The 21,005-nt window shown below is 41.9% G+C and overlaps 2 protein-coding genes across 5 annotated transcripts; both read right to left on the reverse strand.

The window, feature by feature from the left end:
- Positions 1-212: 212 nt before the first annotated feature.
- Positions 213-11,705, reverse strand: LOC147137344 (transcription factor Sp3-like). Of its 3 annotated transcripts, none has more exons than XM_086050173.1 (8): positions 11,201-11,705; positions 9,774-9,986; positions 8,143-8,691; positions 5,682-5,897; positions 5,381-5,588; positions 4,308-4,500; positions 2,765-2,961; positions 213-2,323 (listed from the first exon to the last, which is right to left on the reverse strand). In XM_086050173.1, exons 1-8 carry the CDS (start codon positions 11,252-11,254, stop codon positions 2,067-2,069), a joined length of 1,887 nt encoding a protein of 628 aa, XP_085906299.1. In that variant the 5' UTR covers positions 11,255-11,705; the 3' UTR covers positions 213-2,066. The 3 variants fall into 3 exon arrangements, with proteins under 3 accessions (XP_085906299.1, XP_085906298.1, XP_085906300.1); XM_086050172.1 differs by having other exon boundaries at positions 8,143-8,703; XM_086050174.1 differs by lacking the exon at positions 11,201-11,705 and adding an exon at positions 10,600-10,992 and having other exon boundaries at positions 8,143-8,703.
- A 1,633-nt stretch (positions 11,706-13,338) lies between these two features.
- On the reverse strand, positions 13,339-20,359 carry ola1 (Obg-like ATPase 1). 2 transcript variants are annotated; one of them, XM_086050418.1, is made up of 11 exons: positions 20,193-20,359; positions 19,749-19,846; positions 19,536-19,679; positions 18,775-18,902; positions 17,458-17,633; positions 17,305-17,385; positions 17,136-17,233; positions 15,780-15,920; positions 14,726-14,822; positions 13,760-13,882; positions 13,339-13,615 (listed from the first exon to the last, which is right to left on the reverse strand). In XM_086050418.1, exons 2-11 carry the CDS (start codon positions 19,844-19,846, stop codon positions 13,514-13,516), a joined length of 1,188 nt encoding a protein of 395 aa, XP_085906544.1. In that variant the 5' UTR covers positions 20,193-20,359; the 3' UTR covers positions 13,339-13,513. The 2 variants fall into 2 exon arrangements, with proteins under 2 accessions (XP_085906544.1, XP_085906543.1); XM_086050417.1 differs by having other exon boundaries at positions 20,139-20,349.
- Between the last annotated feature and the right edge of the window lie 646 nt (positions 20,360-21,005).

The following is a 21,005-nucleotide window of genomic DNA, read 5'->3' on the forward strand; positions in this document are numbered from 1 at the left end:
AAACAGGCCATTTCAGCAACGGGGGAGGAGCCTTCGGCTGCAAGCTATTATGCTCACAGACTGGACCGAGGGTATAATCAGGATTGCCCGCGTCAGCGGTGCTCATTTCATATCGGGTGAGTTATTGTGGCCATTTGGTTTATCTTGAAATGTTAAAGTTCGACTCGTGAATAAAACATTTGGGTGACAGTGATGTCATTCACAGGCGCTGGTGACTGAACGTTTCAGGCTTTATTGTGATCCATTTGAAAAAAGGTTTTACAAAAAAAGGTAACATTCAATTTTTACACCAACTCTTAAAAAAAAAAAAATCATTTTAAAATAAGGTTTTGATACATTGAAATAAATTGCGTTGACTAAGTGATGGCTTCTATAAACAATAAGATAATACACATGTAAATGAATGCTACAAACATGCGGACAAACATGAGCATTATACATGGAGGGAAACAATGAAAACAACAAATTTGCGTGATTGTTTTTTTTTTTTTTTCTTTTTCCCCAACTTTCAAGCACACATGGTTTATTGCAAAAACGGAATCCCCCCTCATATCTGGACTGGAATGTTTGCCGCTACAATTTGTTGCATCCGTTTGCACCAATTTTCAGCACACAAACGTGAATTTACCACAAAAAAAAATGTCACCGTACAACAAAAAAACATGAAATTCCAAATTCTGTATGGTTTCTCCTTTCATCCGAAAAAAAGTGTGGCTGTTTTTTGTATGAAAAATATAAACCATTTGAAAATGCTTGCTTTTCATTGGACTGATGGGGGGGAAGGAACCAAAATTTCGGAAAGAAACTAAACAAAAACATTGTGGGAAACATTCTGTACTGGACGTTCAAAGAAGCTGCATTTTGTCAGCCCCCCCCACTGGACATATTTCAATTTTTTCCATCCAACACATTTTTGGAAGCTCACTTAGTGTTAGCCTAGCATTCGAAAAATCTCTCTGAGGCGACCAAAAGTGATGGACTCATCCCGGAAAAGCATGTAGTCTTGTGACATGACCATTATTGGAAAACGTTTTATTTTAGAGCACAAGTAAACGGTGAGTTCAACGAATGAACATTAGTTTTTTTTTTACGGCGGCGTTAAAAACGGCAAGTGCACTCCCCAAATGCGTTGACCACTTGTCACATTCAGACATCTTCCAACATTTTGCAAAGTCCATTTAGCATTAGCGCATTAGCGCAAAAATGTCTGAGGCGACCAGAAGTGATAATCTCGTCTGGGAAACGGCGTGACATGGTCTCGTGACATTACCATCATTGGAAAACTATTAGTGCATAACTAAAATGTGAGAAGATCAAGTGAGCTGTTAGGTGTTTTTACAGAGAAGATCTGTGCCGACCTTAACAACGACATTATAAGCACACTTCCCAAACGTGTCAGCCCCCCCACTCGCCACATTCAATTTTCCCAACACAGCATGAGCGCATTAGCCTAGCATTTGCAAAACCATTGCCGAGGCGACCAGAAGTGCTGGTCTCGTTCGGGGATCCACGTTTGGTCTTGTGACATTAGGGTTGGGGTTAATAAAAAGTTCACCTTTTATTCCTGCGCGCGGTTAAAATGGTGCGGAAAAAAAAAACAAAAAACAAGTGACATTTTGCATTTGTTTTGTCGGGAAAGACCGCTGCCAACCCAAACAGCTGTACTAGAAGCGCACTTGCCAGACTTGTGGGGGAAACTTTTGATGGCGGACCTTTGTATTTATCAAAAAAAAAAAAAAAAAAAAAAAAAAAAAGAAAAAAGAAAAAACATACATGCACCTCCAGCATTTTATACACGACTATGATACAAAATAAGGCATTTCATTGTGTATAACGTGTGTGCGCGTGTGGTGCGTGTACATAGCAACCATTTTGAATGCTTCCGCCGGCCTATAAAAAGACTGCAAAAACAAAGTCTGGATAACTCTTACTTAAAATATATATATTTGTCATATATATTTATATTTATATGTAAAAAAAAAACAAAACGAAATAACCAAAATGAGAAAGGAGATAAGAGAGAAGGTCCTTGTGATAGGCCAGTTCTCTCACCCGTCCGTCCTGCCTCATTCCAACACCTCGCCGGGCGCCACGGTAACCAGCTGCAGCGGGATCTCCTGATTGGCCACCAGGTTGTGGGCGGCGGCCGACTGCAGGATGAGCGTGGTGCCGTCGGCTGTGATGAGGGTGTCGGCGGGCAAGGGCGACACCGACGAGGCGGGCGCGCCGCCTTTTTTGTTCTGGTGAGTCTTTATGTGCTTGGCCAGGTGGTCGCTGCGCATGAAGCGCTTGGAGCACTCGCCGCACACAAACTTCTTCTCGCCTGACACAGGGACACAGTTAGCAATGTTAGCTTAGCTGTATTTAAAAAAAAAAAAAAATGTACAATGGTACGATGACTAGCCCCAACTCCCAAGTTTTTTTCTTTTTTGCTTTGTGTTGCAAGCAAAACTTTTACTTATGAGCTTCCGCCACTAGAGGGCAGCAATGAACTTCACAACATCAGTTCGCTATCAATTCCTGCTTTTGGCTCACAGTGAGTGCTGTTTTGTACTTGAATTTTCTGTTGTTTTAGGGCAGAAAAGGGTGGATGGATATTTCTAGAATTGGGCACAAGAAAGCTTCTGAAGCCGTTTCATCTTTTTTTTTGTTTGTTTGAATGGGACAAACAGTCCCTGGGGTCACTCAGCAGGCCACGCCCCTCCTAAAGAGGATCCTCCCTCCCACATCCCCGAAACGAGCACGTTAGCTACGTCCGTGTCACCTGTGTGCGTCCTCCTGTGTCTCTGCAGCTCGTCGCTCCTGGTGAACCTCTTGCCGCAGTACATCCAGTTGCACACGAAGGGCCGCTCGCCGCTGTGCCAGCGCAGGTGGGCGCGCAGGTGCGACGTCTTGCCGTACACTTTTCCGCAGCCGACGATATGGCAGATGTGCAGCTTCTTCTTGCCCAGGCCGGAACCTCTGCGCGCGTGTGGGAGACACGCACGTTTACACGTTACATTCTACTGAGATCAGAGGTTCTCAAACTTTTGACACCACGTACCACCCAAAAAAATGATTCAGCGCTCCGGGTATCATGATGACTAACATTCAAATACAGTAGTAGGCCTACATGCTCACAAAAAACAAAACTGAGGTTGTGAAAAAAATCTTCATAAATGCCATTTTTTGTAACAAATAATGCAAGTTTAGTGGGGGGTTTTTCTTTAGTAAAACTGTCATTTTTTTAAAAAAGGGCATGTAAAAAATTTTTTTGTTATGGCATATTGACTTATTCAAGGCTCTATTTATATCATATGAAATATTCCAATTTGTTTTTTTTTTATACATATACAGCATAGTTAGTTTTGCTATTAGCATAGAACTGCTGTTATTGTCCATAGAGGGCATAAAAAAAAAGAAAAGAAAAAAAATTAATAATTATACATGTATAGCTAGGTCTGGTGCCACTGAACATTTTGAGTGGTTGAAAGTAAAAGAAAAAAATATTCATAAATGACTGAGTTATCACGCATCAAATGCAGTGCCAGTTTTAGGTAATTTAACACAAGAGTAAAAATAAAATAATACCGGGGGGTTAAACAGGTTGTTATAATAACTACAACTAAAAATCCTCACTATCCAAAACTTCACTGCCTGCTTTCTGGAATACAGAACACATGAGTGAAGAGAAGCCTTTTTCTTATCCACACAAATAAACTGAAAATAAGTCCTCTGAATTTACTTGATTCAAACTTGTACTTCGGATGCACATGATTAAAATGTGTGAAACCATTATATTATTTGGTTCTTTTTGTGGGGAAAATTACATCAGATTTCCACATGTTAATCAAGAGCTTTTTTTCACTTGGCCACATACCACACAATGAGCACAAAGAGGATTGGAATCTTTCTCGCTCACACTCCAAATTAAACCAAATTTCAGAGAGAAATTCGAGCCCTGTTGATTTGCTGCTGCTTAGCGCTAATTTTGCTTCGACGAAGGAACCAAGGACCATTACTGAGCTACCAACAAACTCTTCTTTCAAAACAAAAGATTAGTGTCAGTTCATAATCATGCCAAACGAGATTAATTTAAACTAGTCCTGTATTCTACCACAACTATTTACCTATGTGTCTGAACGAACAAATCGTACTCAGCCGGTTGCCTTTAAGGCCTCTCAGAAAATCGGAAATGACAGAACTTAGGAACAACACAAGTGGAGTGTTGCCCGAGTGACAGTATTCAATGATTATTTGGCGTACCGCAAAAAAACAAAAAACAACAAAAAAAAACGACTGCCTCAGATGTTTGTGGTGTTGCTCACCTTCCTCCAGACTCTTTACAGTTGGGGCAGGTGCAGGCCACCCGCCGCAGCCGCTTGCCCTCGCCGCTGGCGGCGTCCCCGTCATCGTCGACGGTCATCTGCACGCGCAGGTTGTTCAGGTCGCTGGGGTTGAGCGTGGAGTCGCCGCCCAGGTGCCAATCGTCAGACTCGGGCTCCTCCTTGATTTGGATGCCTGCGTCGTCGGAAGAGGAGGAGACGTGCGCTTAGGAAGAAGGTAGCGTTGTAAAATGAAAATGGCAATAGAAAATTCGATTTTTGGTTCATTTTTTTCCTTCATTTATAGGAAAGGCATTTATGGGTATTGCTTTTGTTTCTCTTCTTTTGATTTACTTTACTTCTGATAACAAACATACTTTCAAATGTTTTTGCAGCAGCTTCCCCAGAAATTAGAGAAATGTTTTTCCATTCAAAGTGGAGGTTGCTGTGATTAAAAATAAAAATAATTGGTGACTTTTTTTCCACATGTGTTGACAGTAGAATATTATTAAAAAGTCATGGGGGAAAATATAACTTATCACGCGTGAATAAAACTAAATAATCTCACCGCGGCTTGTGGCGATACACTGAGGCTCTCGCAAAAGGAGCCGACTGAAGTTTCCTGGCCAGTTATTTAACTCCGGTTAGTAACAAAAGTTCAAAAGAAGGAATTGGAAAGCTATCCACTTCACGGGATTAAATGTTGGGTGTTCAAGGCGGTCATCGGGTAAGTTGATCGCCTTTTCTCATGTTTTAAATGATTGTACATTCTAAAAAAACAACATCAAACCGGTAACCTTTCGTTTTTGACAACTCCATCATTAACAAGTCATGCTAGCAATATAGCAGCTTTGGATTTAGTGAGCTGGGGGTGAAGTGAGGCTTACGTTCAAATCTTGCTAGCAGCTTCAAGTAAGTACTACGGCGTTAATAGTTTCTCAGACTAATTAATTAAGGCGCCAACCAATCCTTGGCAAAGTACAAAAGACGCAGAGGCTGAAAAGCCATTTGTGTTATTTTTCTAATTGACATTTTGACTATTTGAAAACGCAAAAGAATGACACGCGTGTCATTACCGGCCGGGCTGTTGGTGTCGTCGCCCTGCTGCGTGAACTGAACCCCACTTTGCGTCAGCGAGTTGACGGTCACGGTCTGGAGGTTGGGCAGGCTGACCTGGCCCGTTTGGCCCAGCGGGAGCGTCTGCACGGGGGCCAATGTCAGCTGTTGCGCCTGGCCCTGCCCCTGCTGCAGATGCAGCCCCTGAAGCGACTGAACACCCTGAACCTAAAAAAAAAAACAAAAAAAAAAAACACAGGACACGCCTCAAATCTCCTCTTCTGAGAACTTTGTCGTCTCGTCCCGATGGCGCTTGCCCACCTGGAACGTCTGCCACTGGATCTGCCCGGTGGCGCTGACCGTCTGGGCCTGGATGAGGAAGGTCCCCGGGTTGACCAGCTGGACGCTCTGAAGGGTCTGACCCGCCGCCGCATTCAGGTCCTGGCCCGCCGTCACCTGGGTCTGACCGTCGCCCGACAGCTGCAGGATGGGCTGCGAGAGGGTGGCGGGGGCGGCGGCGGCGCTAGAGGACGGCACCTGCGCGACATTAGTGACAGGGAGGAAGATGGAGATTATGCTGCTGCGTTCAGCAGAAAGGTGGACCGATTAACTGGCCGATATTAGCTCTTTTAAAATCATCCAAATTAATTTTGCCGCTTTTTTTTTTAAACGCATTCACTGCCATTGACAAATTGACTTGTCTTTTCACAGTCCAGTCATTCAATCCCGGGAATTTATTTAGATTTTTTTTTCTATTTTTTTGTTGTTAGGGTAAAAGAGGGTCTGAAAATGTCTGGCAGTGAATGAGTTAACAATTAAATTTCAATATAAGACAAAGATAACGGCAATCCAACACGCCCCCAACAAAAATGTCAGCCCATTTTTGGTTGATTTGTCCTTCTTGGAAACACTAAAAAACTAAGTATTGTAAAACAGTCAAATGTTCTGGCTGTAATTCGTCTTTATTGTTGTAAGCGACCAAACGAAAGTTTCATTCATGATATATTTTTCAAATTAAATCAGACAATGCCTCGGTTATCTTAATTTCCCTCTGCCAAATATTGTAGTCGACATCACCTCAAAAAATCCATATAGCTCGGGCCCTAATATGAATGAGAACAAATAACTTTTCCCAGCCAGAAAAATATAATCCAGGTGTAACTAATTACAGTTGTGCCTTGAGATACAAGTTAAATCCGTTCCATGACATTGCTCGCAACTCAAACCAACTCGAATCATCTTTCCCCGTTAAAATGAATGGAAATGCCATTCATGTGTTCCACTGTCCCCCCAAAATATACAACAACGTTTGGCATTTCCCATGATTGTGTTAGCATTAAAAAGTGGACTTTCTGGCAAAGTTATATGGTTGGTTTTCATAATTTCACAATGTGCCGTCTTACGATTGTGAATCTGCCAAAGTTATGTGGAGTGAGTTGAGTTCCCTGCCACCATGTAGTGCTTGTATCGCAAAAAAAAAAAAAAAAAGCAAATTTACAAAATAAAACAATTTTAAGAACGGACCAACCAACGGCTTCTATCAAAAAATAACTTCTTCAAGGAACCACCACCAGTTTCGCTTCTCATAAATTTTAAGGCAAGTTCCCTGTGTACGATTAAAGAAAAAATTAATGGTCTTGAGTTACGTGGAAATAACATCTGCAGTGACAATTAACAATCCACAGTAGACTCTTGTCGTACTTTTGTGCCACAGTTTTGTGTGGTTAGGGTACAATACATTTGCATTTAATCTTTTACAACAGTTCATTTTTTTGCGAATCAATGGCTTCAATTGAGGAGCAATATTTGGAATTTGAGGAGCATTTTTTTTTTTGTTTGCAGGTTGATCCCAGGGAACTGAAGCAGGGGTTTTATTAAACATATGACAATATAATGAATGAACAATTGGTTTTCTTTTTTTGGGGGGGGTTTTAGAGAATTAACCGTATTTATTTCTCAAATTCACATTGAAGAGCATCCAGATAACTTATGCAACTTTTCTTGTTTTGTCAGTCTCCATCCAGCAATTAGCAGCAACAGCTGCATTAGTCACACTTGACACCTTCACTAATATCATACAATATATTTTCGTTGGTTTTTTTTGGTCTTTGCAGTCTTTGAATTCTGCCTTTGTACTGTCAATAAAGTTTTAAATGTGTCCAAAATGTAACTCCTTTTCCTGCTGTCGCTCATTTTTTCCCCCACAATTCCTTACTAGCGTTGTGTCTCCTCTGTGTGCTACTGACGTCGGCTTGCAGTGACTAATCGACAATTAGTCCTTGACAATCATGTGCAAGCTCTTTCAAGTGAACGATGACAACGGCTCCCAATACACATAACTACTCTCTCAATTCTGACATTCAAAGTGTATTAATGAAGCGCAAAATACACATTGATGTGAAACCGTTTATTTCGAGCCTTGTTATAGGAGTGTAATTTTTTTTTAATTTTCCTAAATAAGCAAAGTGTTCATGTTCAGACTGTGCATATGTTACAGTGGCTTACAATAAGTATTTTAGGAATGAAACCTCTACCTCATTTTTTTTTTTTATTAAACACTTACATCTGCTATGTTACTGTATTTTTATGTTGGTCATGATGGTGGAGACCCAAGTATGCCATTTCATAAACTAGATCTCTTTTCAGAGCCATGTTGCACTGCATGCGCTGTGAGCTATGGGAGCTGCATAAAAAATGCTTTAAAAAAAAAAATAATAATAATAATAATGCAGACATATACACTCAAATTAAATCAGTATTTATCATGAGTGTGCACGCTGACCTGGATCTGTTGCAGGTGAGGATTAAAGTTCTCTGAAGAGGACGAAGGGTCCGACACACCGGCGGACACGGCTGTGGCTTGGGTAAGCACGCCGGTCCCGTCGATGGTGGCCGGGAGCTGCGACGGGGCGTCCGGGGTGGGCACGTAGAGCTCCTGGTTGCTGTTGCCCCCCACCGTCAGTTTGCCGTCCTGCCCGGTGCTCTCCAGGGCCTGGCCGCTCATGATCAGCTGACCCTCCGGCGTCACGCCCGTGGCGATGGGCACCGTCTGCGCCGCCGTCAGGCCCAGCGACTCCAGGTCCACGCTGTTGATGGGCACGAAGGTGATGTTGCCGGGCAGTCCCACGGGGTACGCCGAGCTCCCGGCCAGTGGAAGACCCTGGATGGGCTGCACTTGCCCCGCCTGCGTCAGGAGGTCCGTGGTGGCCGCCGCTGCGCAGCTGATGCCGATGCCGCCTTGGCCGCCGTCTTGAAGGAGCTGGATCTGCCCCGTGCCGTCGTCCAAGCCTTGCGTCTGAAAGCTCGTCAGCGTTCCGTCCGCATTTTGGATCTGAGGGATGACCTGAAACGTGAGTTTTCGGATTCAGCAGACTGCAATGGAGTCGAATTGTAAATCCCCACTATTCGCAAGGGTTGGCGACAAGGCCTGCAGTCAGTACAAAAAAAAAAAAAAGAAAGTAACTGAAGTTCAGGCCAAATTAATACCACATACAAATTAAATATCAACTGTATCTACATATAGGTTTAAAAACAAACATTTACTAAAGGCTTAAATGCAAATGTACCGTATTCAAAAAACAAATACAACTGAACATTTTCGGGGGCTCACTAATTTGTCCATGTGCTTGGTTCTAAGATGCCGTTTGAGATGTGATGGATTAATTGCTCTGAACTTCGTAACTTGCACAAACTGAGTACCCCTAGAACTGTTAACAAATCACAAGCTATGATCCCAAAACACAAAAATCGCTTTAAACTCTTACTACAACCTAAATAGCCTAAAAAGAAATGGCTTACAGATCAATTGATTTAGAAAAAAAAAGCACCCAACCCGTAAAAATGCCAGTTTGCCAGTCAATCAATAACGATATCGCTGTCGTTTGTTATGTTGGGCTTTAAAAAAGCCATTCAGGAAAGCAAAAACACACAATTTCGGTAGTGACTCTCTGAACGTCTACTAACTCTTTAGTCTGTTATTCAATGCTGTACTGTATATTCATTGCAGTACTTTTATTTATTTTTCCCTCTGTACTATGTACAGGCTATAGGAGGGTTTTTATATTGTAGCTGGATGCAAGTGTGTATATACATGGGTAATTGTGTATATACGTATGATGTCTGTGCATACTTACCTAGGTTTGTTTCCGAATGTTTGCTGCTAATGTTATACATTAACGGCTACATTATGCCGCCGTCTCTGTGTGACCTATATTTTTGCGGCTGTGACAGAGAATTTCCCTACTGCGGGACGAATAAAAGCCATCTTATCTTATCTTGTCTCTCAAACGAGATTACTTCTTTCCAATTAGACTGCAGTAACTTTAGTCCGTGTGGTAAAATGATCACTGAGAAGCTTCGAGGCAATTTTCATGGAATTATTCAATTCATCATTGAAGCCCAACTTCGTCTTACCTGATACTGAATGCCCGGCACGCCATTGGTCGCCGCCTCGCCCCCAGGTGCAGTGACATAAATGGGCTGGCTGGGAAGACCCCCGAGAGGAAGCACATACTGCCCGTTGGACGTGACGATCCCGCCGTTGGGATCATCCTTGGCGGCCGAGACGGGCGTTAACACCTCCCAGCGGTCGGATGCCGACAGCTGAATGGCAGACATGTCTGTCGTCTATGGAGATGGAAGATGTGGTGGGGATTTTAGCAGATTAGGAGGAGGTAAACAGATCATCACATTAGAAATTACACAGGCCTTCTTTTTTTTTCTCATTTTAATAATTTCGTCAATCAGGACCCTTGACTTTCTATAATTGTTTTAAGTTCACCACTTCATCATGATTATTATGTTGTCCCTGTTTAGCAAGCATTTGATAAATAATTGTTTAAAGAATAATTTATTTTGAGTTTTGAGACTGTACAAATCCAATTTCCCATGTGTTAATACTTTTGAAAGATTATTTTGATGTCAATTAAGGCCTCGTTTTAGATTCACGGATCCAATGCTTCACAAAACCTTTTTTAGGATCCACAGAAACCCTGAAGAAAAAAGGTCACACCTAAAATGTCGACCCCCTAATGTCTTGGTATTTAGACGTTGGACAGGAATCGATCCATTTACACTGTTTTTAAGGAGTCATAAGTTACTATATTACGTACTTCAGCGTTTATATTTTTCTTAACATTTTGGGGAAATTACACTAATAGCCCCGGAATTGTCATCAACAGATCTGTCTGATAATGCTGGTCGGGTGTATATCAATTGATCTTTGAAATGTAACACATACCTACGTAGGCCTACTGGTGGCTAGCTGGCGAGCAGATTCGAACCCGCTGAACTGAGAGGCCCGCGTGCCAACCACTAGCCCACCATGCTGCCATAATGAAATCATATGGGTCGAAATAACAACACATGCGATTAAATGATGAAGTAGTAAACTTGTTGTTTTAAAGCGTCAACGCTGGCAAAAGCGCCGCTAGCTCACATAATGGTGGCTAGCAGGCGAATGGGGGATGGGCGAGAAATGAACGCTACTGTTTTTGATTATGGACGCCGAAGCCGAGCGACATTATGCCGTCGGTGGCGAGCCTCCACCCGCCCTTTTCGTCGCGAAGAGAGCACCGAGCGACTGTCCCCGCACGGAGCGACGGCCTCGCAGCGTCCTCCCCACTATGGGCGGGTTTTAACGGGCTAAAAAGTGGGTGGCCGTTGTGTAGAGTGGGGGGAACACAGGAAGTGTACTACGGCGTTTCACCCTCCTCCACCCTTCCCCACCCCCCAATGGCGTCAAAATTTCAAAACGTGTGAACTTCCACGCTCGTCAAACACAACGCCGAACAAGACCCGAGAGGGAGGAAAACGAGAGCGACAAAATGTGGCGAGTTTACCTGCGTTTCCTGAAGAAAGTCGCTTTGACTGCTGTCCACGTCCGCGGACGCCATTTCTCCCTTGTTTCACTCGGTAATCTTCAACTCCCGTCGGGCCTTGAAAGCCCCGCAAAGCATCCCCTCCTCGCGAATCTCGCTCGGTCCTCCCCCAGCAAAAAAATACTTTCCCCTCTTCCCACCGTGCCACAACTCCCGTCAACTTTGCAGGGACGCGACGGGACACGGAGAACGGCTGTTTACAACTCCGTCGCTAGCCTGCTAGCTCGGCTGCTAGCTCACCATAGCCGAGCTAGTTAGCCGCCGAGCAAAAAAAAAAAAAAAAAAAAAGGTTTAAAAAAGACGCAACTCCTGTCAATAAAACTCACCGCCCGAGTCGCACGCGTATTCGCTAACTGTTTTAATAGTTTACATCCCGAGAGGGGACGTTACTGAAAGCCGCTAAACTCCGAACATGACCATTTTATCATAGACTGGCTAGTAGTGTTGATCGGTGAATTCGGGTCGATTTTTTTTTTCTATTTTGATTGACGGTGCGGGAAACACAAAGGGGAGGGACTTAGCGAGGTCGACTATGTAATTTGCATCGCATTACAGGACGTCCCACCCTTCTTCTTTGCGACGATTGGCTAAAGGTGCCAGTAGGTGGAAGCCTGATTGGCTGGCCACGGATGTCAATCGTTTTTAAAGGACGTGTGTTTCCTGTTTGGGGGAGTTGGTGATAGGACGTAAAGGAACTTTAGTCGAGTATTTAACTATTAGTCATATTTTTAAAACTGTTTTAAATATGCACGTATGTTGTGGAATTATCAACTTTGAAAAATATACCAGGGTCGTTCTAGATTTGGATGACATTTTCATTTCTACCCCCCACAAAAAAAGTTTATTTCTCCTCTTTATTTCTTAAATTCACCTTGTGTATAGCAGTAAACTTTTTTTCTTTTTTGTGGAAACAAAGCTAATTAGATTTTAAAACGCTGTACTTAAATGTAATTTTACAAGATAACATTTATTGAAACATATAACATTACTTTATTTACTATATGTGGAGCAACATAAAAATTACAGTACAAAAAAAACCCAGCATTCAGGGAACGTTTGAATAGTCAAGATTGGCATTGACTATGTGCCTCTGCTTTGAGCAGTTGATCGGTTTCTTCTGTCAGAAATGATCTGCCCTGCTTTGGATTAGATTCTCTCAGGAGGGACTGACAACTGCTACAAAGTAGTCTCCATCCAGCAGCATTTGCATTAGAGACACTGTCACGTTCACTAATATCACAGAATGTTTTCCTTTTGCATTGTCAATAAAGTTTTACCGCTTTCGGATATAACTCCTTTTCCCGCTTTCTCTCATTATTTTTCACTATTCTTGACTAGCTTGTCCCTCCACTCGTGTCCCGCTACTTCGGCTCAGTGCAGTCAATTAGTAATTGACGATTAGTCTACAATTAGTAATTTACAATAATTTGCGGGCTCTTTCAAGTGAACATGAGAATGACCGGCTCTCAATACACTACTTTTGTCAATTGGCGTTTGATTCCTGGTTGGCTTCAAAGTGTATTATGAGGCGCAAAAATAAATAAATTAAAAATAAAAGAGACCCGCAAACTCTCAATGCGAAACCGCATATTTCATACTTATTACGCGCATTTCAAGAAAAAAAAACACAAATTCCAAGAAACGTCCAATTGCCCTGATATAACCTTTGTGTACTAACATGAACTGAATGATTCATAATCCACACAGACACATGGAAAAAAAACACCTACAGTATGTATGAAGCACATTGGTATTTTTTTATTGATACTGTAATGTTACGTTAAAAATGATTTACCAGCGATTCTCAAAGTGCGGTACAAGTATCACAAGTCATTGTGTTATGCGAAACATTGACTGCTTAAGTACAGTTCAGTATTCAGTACAGTATTTTTATGCTATTTTAATGTTATAGTAATTGGAGAGCTCAGTTTTTTTCAGGTGGGCACCTGGTGTCAAATGTTTGAGAACCACCGACTTGGGCAATTATACTATCATGCTAACGATAAGCAACAAGAACTCCGTTAATGAGGTGATGTTTCCAGAAAAGTATAAAGCTCCATCTTGAAATGGGAAAACACCATCAAAGAATGACTCATCAGTGGGTTTTGACACATTTTATTGACGCGTGCGTATTGATGACGAGGCTGACGTTTTTTTTCGGTTAACGTTGACAGTCCACATGATTCTGGAACAGAATGAAGGCGGTCTGTGTGTGGTCAATAAAAAGCAAAGTGTGGATGGCATTCTCTTCTTTAAAAATAATTCTTGACATTCTTATTTCTTCTTGGGCGCGTTGGGTGTGTTGAATTTAAAGAAGATAATGTCACCGTCCTCCACCACGTAGTTCCGACCCTGTTGTCTGTATTTGCCTGCAGCCTACGGAGGGGAGGAAATGCAAACAGAATATACGTGATCAAAATGACTTGTTTTATCAAATAACTTGTGAAGAATAAAACCATTTAAAGATTTCAACTTTGATTATCGACCCTCAAGAGAATCGTGATTCCCGACACATCGTACCTTGGCCGCATTTTCGCTGCCCTCCTCTTTGAAATCGATATACTTCATCACCTCGGCCATGATGAAGCCCTTCTCAAAGTCGGTGTGGATCTTGCCAGCCGCCTGTGGCGCTTTGCTGCCTTTCTGTTGAGTAGCAGCGATAAAAATAAGGTTAATTTACATGATAACCAATCCCACAGCACTCTTGTGGGTGGCGTATATTGTTTTTCCAGGTAAATTCTCGTCATAGATTGAAGTGGTTGGCATGGTTTTACAATAATTTAATCAGTCCTCTTTAGATTATTTCTGTTCCGGCCTCGTTCTCCCATTTGATCTTTATGGACATGGTAAACAGTTTCTTTTCATTTGTACTGCTGAGTAAGTCTTGGAAATCTATTTTTTAGTCAGTGTTATCCATTGTTTTAAGTGTGTCAGTGTGTTTTCGCAAGTTTGAGTGTGCATTTATATTTTGTAGGGATGGGCAAGTACCGATACCAGTTATCGGTATCAAATTGATACTGGATACTGTCGGGTACTCGTGGAGGCTGCCAATACCAGTCACAGATACTTAAGGCAAAGAAAATCTGACATTGAGTAAGGCCTTCTCTGCAGTAGTTGTCACGATGCTGCGGCAGTCTAACACACCGGTGAATCATCGTCTGTGTCAGAAAGAAAAGTTTTGTTCACAATGTTTTGTCATTGTGTCAAATTATTATATTCTAAATATCAAAAGCACAACAGATATCTGTACCCTTTATTGGTGAGAACTCAAAAGACTGAATACTCGTACTGGTATCGGTCTGAAAAAAAAAAGTGGTATTGAACATCCCTAATGTTTTGGGTGTGTATGTGCATACGTGTGAGCTTTTTGTGATTTGCATTGACGGTGCATCTTTTGGTGCAGGCTTTACAGACGATAGAAAAAGCCCAGACTTAATCCTTTGACACACGCTGAGATGAGGTGGTAACGCCGAAGGGCACGCTTACCCTGACGGTCCACGCCCGCACCTCGTCCGGTCCCGCGGTGAAGAAGTACTCCAGCTGTAGCGCCGCATAGCCCGTCTTGATTATTTTGGTCAGGACACTAGATGGAGACCAATTCAACGACATTACCTTACACTTGTGACAGGGTTATAACAGTTTGGGATTGTTCATGACAGCAAATTAGTTTTGAGAACGTGTTTGTTATTTATTTATTTTTTTAGAATATGTGTAATTTTAGTTTATTTTCTTTTCTTTTATAAATGGAGTATTAGGGCTGCAGCTATCAAATATTTTGGTCTTCAGATATCCTCCTATTAATTCTATCGCGTATTTGGATACAAAATATATATTTTTGTTTGGTTAAAAAAACAATTCTGAATAAAGAAGACAAAAAAAACCCCAACACATTTCCACTTAATGAACGACCAACTAGTTTGTATTTTTAGATAACTTTTTTTTAAATATAATTTTAACTGTACTTGGCAGCAAACCGTTTTCCTCTCTTGAAACATTACTAAATGAGATTTTAGGCAAATCTCTCCCAATAGTTTGGTCTATGAGATGAATTGACATCAGAACCACTAGCGATTTTGTCGACTTAAAAAAAATAAAATAAAAAGGAGCAAATTTGAGTAAACCGGTTTGTTAAAAATTGCTCAGTACAAACTGCAACCGTGTCAGGTTCTCATTTTTGCCCATTAAACCTTGGCTTTGAAAAGCAATCCGACGGCTCTTGCTAGCCTATACTGGACACCTTCTTAGCGGGTGGCTGCTAGCCGCTGCTAAACACTGTCAACAGGCAACGTACAACACAATTTCAGCATAATTAACTTCCATCCATCCATTATCTATACCGCTTATCCTCAAAAGGGTCGCAGGCGCAATTAACTTGAGTTTTAAAATTTATTTTCTTTACTAATATGTTTTTTCACTTTTAGCTTTCGTTTTTTTGGGGTCGTTTTTGTGAACTAGAATAACCTTGGTCCCAACACAATCGCCCTTCATTCGGGATTGATGGACGAGTGAATGAATCGAATCAGAGGCGAGTGCATGTCACCTCTGCGTCTTTTGCTCCTCGCAGTATTTGTGCTGCTCCTCTGGCTCCATGTCAAAGAGTTTGGACTCCAACGCTCCGCTGAGGGGGATCACCATGGAGCCCGGGTCGTGAGCATCCACCCACTCCTTGATTTTAGCCAACCTCAGAGAAGAGAAGAGATGCTACTTACAACATGATAACACACCTCTATGCATTTGCTGTAGCACTTGTCCTCTTAAGGGTGTTGAGTGAACTACAGCCTATCTATCCCAGCTTCTTGGGGAAAGAGAAGTGGGGTGAACCCTGGACTGGTCGCCAGCCAATCGCAGAGCAGATGTAGACAAACAAGCGTTCACACACACATGGTTGGACAGGAGGTGTTCCAAGAGAGATAAAACAGAATTACAGTGGACCACCGGAGAATTGCAGTTCGGCATCAATGGGTTCAAATAATATCACTTTTTTTTTTCAATATTTAAAAACTTTTTTTTGTGCGAGTGGGGCAACATGATTCTCATGGAAAGCGCTTAATGGTAGTATATCTTCGCTTATTCCACCATTTTAGAAGTATGTTTGAATTTTTTTTTTTCAGTTCTATTACAACGGGCATCAATTATACAAGGATTTTCAGTATTCACGAGCCGGCCTGGTCCTATCGACTGCACAAACAAAATTAAAAAAAATGAAAAAATCTCATACATTCAAATAAAAAAACAAATGGACATAAGTAACAATATACTGTACACCCATACACTGACAAAAAAACAAAACGCACAAATAAACAAAACAAAAAATAGACTTATAAAAACTCATACATACACAAACAAAAAGCAAACAAACTTAACAATAAACAGAAAAAAGCACACAAAAACACAAACAAAAATAACACACAACCAAAACAAAGACTAACAAAACTCACCCACAAATCATCAAAAACACACACACACAAACATACAAGCTCAGACAAAGTCGCTCAAAAACACACAACGCAAACAACAAAACTACAAAAAGACTAAATCACATGCACAAACACGTAAACACACATACACGCAGTCGGATACGACACAAAAAAAAACAAAGCAAACAAAAAAGCGACTAACAAAAAAAACAACCGTACAGAAACAAAAACACACACTCACAAATAAAAGACAATGCTCACAAAACTAAAAACACAAAAAATAATAGCACACAGCCACAACAAAAGGGACTAACAAAAACCTACCAGTACACAAATAAAAACACACACAAACCAACTTAAAAAAAAAAAAAAAAAAAGAAAGCTCACTCAAAAAAAATTCACAATACAGTACAAATAAAAATAAAAAACACTAAATCACAGGTACACAAACACTGAGCTAGAGAGAGGGCGAGACATACCACTTGTTCTTTTTGCGGATGTAATCCTTCTCAGAGAGGTTGACCAAGTAGATCATGGGTTTGGATGTGAGGAACAGGTACTTGTTCAAAACCTCGATCTGGAACACGAGCGCAGTTCAACTGAGCGAAGCGCCACCCCCACACACGAACGCCGAGCGGGGCGCCGTACCTCTTTGTCATTCCAGTCGCGGCAGAACCGCACGTGTTTCTTCTCGTCCACCACCCAGTTCTTCACCTTCACCATGATGTCCTGAAGAGAGAAGGCGCTCGTCTGTCACCCCACTTCCATCGGGAAGGACAACAACGGGTGCAAAAGTCCTACGTATTCCGGTTTAAGCTTCTTGTCGTTGCCTCGGACCGCCGTCTTCTCCAGCTTGTCAAGGATGGGCGCAATCATCTCCTCGTCCTTGAGCCGAAGCTCCTCGTGGATGATCTCCATGTCCCGCACCGGGTCCACGTTGCCCTCCACGTGGATGATGTCCTCGTCGTCAAAGGCACCTGGACGGACAAAAAAAGAAAGAAAAAAAAAACAGAAGAGGGTGAGGGAGATTCTTGATTTTTGTTTGTCCACAAAAGAACATCAAACAGTTGCAGCTCATGTTCGGACCAAAACAGAACATATTAAGGCTTTTCAGTGGTTCCCAGTCAGCAATAGAATAGACTTTAAAGTTCTGCAACTTGGATATAGAAGTGACTGAATGGTTTGGGTCCTGAATACTATAAAAAAAATGCTTGTTGAATATAAATCCTGTTGGGCTCTGAGATCTGCAGACGTGGGACTAGTAGTGGAGCCCAGACCTCAAACACGGTGAAGCAGCATTTAGCTGTTATGCTGCCAACAGAAGTGAAGTCAGCCACAAGTGTGAATGCTTTCAAATCCAGGTTTAAAAATTCTGCTTTAAGCCATTGATTGAAGTATTTTAAAGCATTTCCAAAATCAATTTCCCACCAAAAATGTCTTGCACTGTACGCTCTTGTATTAATTTTAGTAAGCTACTTTTTATTGTAATTTGTTTTTAAATGTCTTTAACTCGCATGTTTGTAAATGCTTTTGAATGTACTTTTAACTATGTGAAGCACATTAGTTACCTTGCGTATGAAATGCGCTATATTAATAAAACTGCCTTTCCTAATATTTTATCATTTTGGTATTTTTTCATTTTTGTGTAGTTTTTTTCCCAAACATTTTTCCTAATATTTTCATGTTTGCTAATTTGACAAAATTCCTATATTCTTCATATAATTGTCGAATATTTCTGCACTCTCTCATTTGTTTTGTCATTTGTTTCCTTTTTAATCATTGTATGGTAAACATCGAATATGATATTTTTGTAAATATCTGTTGTCTTTTTCCATTTTTTTTTTTTTTTGCCAACCACCTTTTGAGTTCTTTTCATATGTTTGTATTTTTCAATACATAATTTTGCATTTTTGTCTGTAATGTTCGAATTACTTAAATTTTTAACTAATATTTGGAGCAGTATCGCTCTGGCTCTCTTTAGACTGTTTTAAAAAGTTTGGGTTCCGCACTCTGCGCTGCACCTGTGCGCTTCACTCAAGTTGTTGGCTCACACCAGCAGTGGGGCAGACGCAGATAGACACACACACTCACACACACACACACACACACGCAACTCACGCGTCATGTGAAAGATGCCGTCGCAGGCGCTGATGTGGGAGAGGAAGGCGTTCCCCAGCCCTTGTCCCGAGTGAGCGCCCTTCACCAGGCCGGCGATGTCCACCACGTTAAGGAAAGCGGGAACCTTACTGGGAAGGAGACGGCAGCGGCGTGTCATCGGGGGCGTACGGTCAACGTTCACCTACTTACCACAACGTCACTAAAACTACTTTCTTGAAAAACGCACCTGTCAATGTCTATTGCTGAAAAATAACACTATATAATAATTTATAACACTGTGTTATGCCAAAATGGCACCAAAGCCCTGTCTAAAGGCCCTGATAGACCAAACCGACGTCGGAGGTCGTGATGCGTCGTGGCGTCTGAATGCGCCGTCTGTTTGGTGTAGCGGCCACCGTCGTAGTGTCGTAACCCGTCTGTAAGCGTCTTGGGGAAGTTTACGTATGTTGAATCGGCGTCGCCAGTCGTGACATTTGGTCAGTCTGATTGGCTGTTAGCTAGCAAATCTGCGCACAAGCACAAGTGTATCTGAAGCTAGATGGCAACTCAAATTCTTGTTGTTTTTTTTTAGGGGGGGTGGTCGAAATTGCAACCTTTGCGATTTGAAAACAGCATGATAAGACATTGCAGTGTTGATTTGAATTCATGTAATTGTTCAGCCCTACTGTATAAAGATGTCAATTACGTTTTACATTTTTCTCTCTCTGTGGTATTGCTTGGCCGCTATCCTCTACAAATAGGTTTCTGTATAAAACACACACCTGGCTGGTTTGTGATACTGGCAGAGGAAATCGAAGCGTTCATCAGGGACAGGTACTCTGCTCTCGTTGGGGTCGATGGTGCAGAAAGGGAAGTTCTCAGCCGCTGCTTGGCTTTTGGTCAACACGTTGAAAAACGTGGATTTCCTGCAAACAATTCACCCCAAACCGTGTATAAACAACAAATACGCCTCACGTGTATCCATATATACCTACCCGACGTTTGGCAGTCCCACAATTCCGATTTTAAGCGACGTCCCGAAGCGTCCAATCAACTGGGGTGGCTTCGGTGCTTCTCCCTTCTTTGGTGCCATCTGCAAGAGTGGCGTCAGGTTACCATTCAGCCACGACACATTTTCCCTGTGGAATATCCCTATTTTTATGGTTACTTGAGACACTTTTCGGATAGGTAGCTTTGCGCTAGCTGTGGGGAAAACGTGGAGCTTCACTCTCTCATTCAAAAATGATTTATGCTAACATTAGCAGGCAGCTAACACGAGCCTCTCCTAAATTTGCCCAAGCGAGTCGCTGACCAACTCTCCACGCGGACAATAAACTTAGAGCTCAAGTTTTGAGTTTTAATGTGCAAACCACTTTCATGTGTACCTTTATTTCGGTTTTTACGTGCCGTACACTTCTGCGATAGCCGCACACACTCACCACTCGGCTGGGAAAGACAAGTCAGGCTGCAGCGAGAGCTGAGCGGAAGTGTTTTGGCAAGCGAGCTTTCCGATTGGTCAGTGCCGTAGCTGAGACCTAAGTCACATGTACGTGATCGTTAAAAATGATATATACATGCATTTTTTTTTTTATACTGAAGCACTTCCGCCATTCCTTTTTCTGAAGACTATATCAACTCTCCAATGATAATTATCATAAGTGGTTTGACAGAGCACTTGATTGGTCGGTCCGAGATAGAAGTACCTACGTCACAGCTTCGCGACGCTATTTTAATAGCGTAAAAAAAAAAACTCCAAAGAAGCTGCCAACACAATTTCGTTCGTTGGATGAGCATGATTTAACCCCCAAAATCCACTCATTAAAAATCATTACCCTTCATCCTCAAACAAGTTAATAGTGAGGAGACTGTGACATAAATATGTACAACACATCTATTTGTATACATGAAATGCATGTACTTAACGTTGTCCAAAGACACCATTTTTTTGGTTAGCATTTTAATACAATTTTGCCTTCAGCCTGATAGTTATTGCGGCACACAGAAAGCACACTGGCCTGTTTCTCCCGTTTGGTCACGTGTTTTCACCACATCTATTGGATTGTGCAACATGATAATTACTGTAGTGCATTACCTTTTGCCTTGTGAATCCTGTATCAAAACTATGTACAGTACTTGGCTCGTGTTGTCTGCTCCCAATTAATTCATGTCTTCATGATCATAAGCATGCGTACACACTATGTCTTTAATCAGCCTCGTTCGTAGCCTTGCTGTACTCTCATGGCACCATTTTC

The sequence above is a fragment of the Filicampus tigris genome, chromosome 13 (genome assembly GCF_054856515.1).
Source record: "Filicampus tigris isolate MCC_2025a chromosome 13, RoL_Ftig_1.0, whole genome shotgun sequence".
NCBI lineage: Eukaryota > Metazoa > Chordata > Actinopteri > Syngnathiformes > Syngnathidae > Filicampus > Filicampus tigris.

Excerpts from the sequence above, each read along its gene's own strand:
- LOC147137344 (XM_086050172.1), bottom strand. The coding sequence starts at position 11,254 with ATGGCGTCCGCGGACGTGGACAGCAGTCAAAGCGACTTTCTTCAGGAA. Across the intron at positions 4,501-5,380 it reads CGACACCAACAGCCCGGCCG|GCATCCAAATCAAGGAGGAG; the intron begins GTAATGACACGC and ends CCGACGACGCAG. Across the intron at positions 2,324-2,764 it reads ACACAGGAGGACGCACACAG|GCGAGAAGAAGTTTGTGTGC; the intron begins GTGACACGGACG and ends TCCCTGTGTCAG.
- ola1 (XM_086050418.1), bottom strand. The coding sequence starts at position 19,846 with ATGGCACCAAAGAAGGGAGAAGCACCGAAGCCACCCCAGTTGATTGGA. Across the intron at positions 17,634-18,774 it reads CGGCATCTTTCACATGACGC|GTGCCTTTGACGACGAGGAC; the intron begins GTGAGTTGCGTG and ends TTGTCCGTCCAG. Across the intron at positions 17,234-17,304 it reads GCGACTGGAATGACAAAGAG|ATCGAGGTTTTGAACAAGTA; the intron begins GTACGGCGCCCC and ends CTCGTGTTCCAG.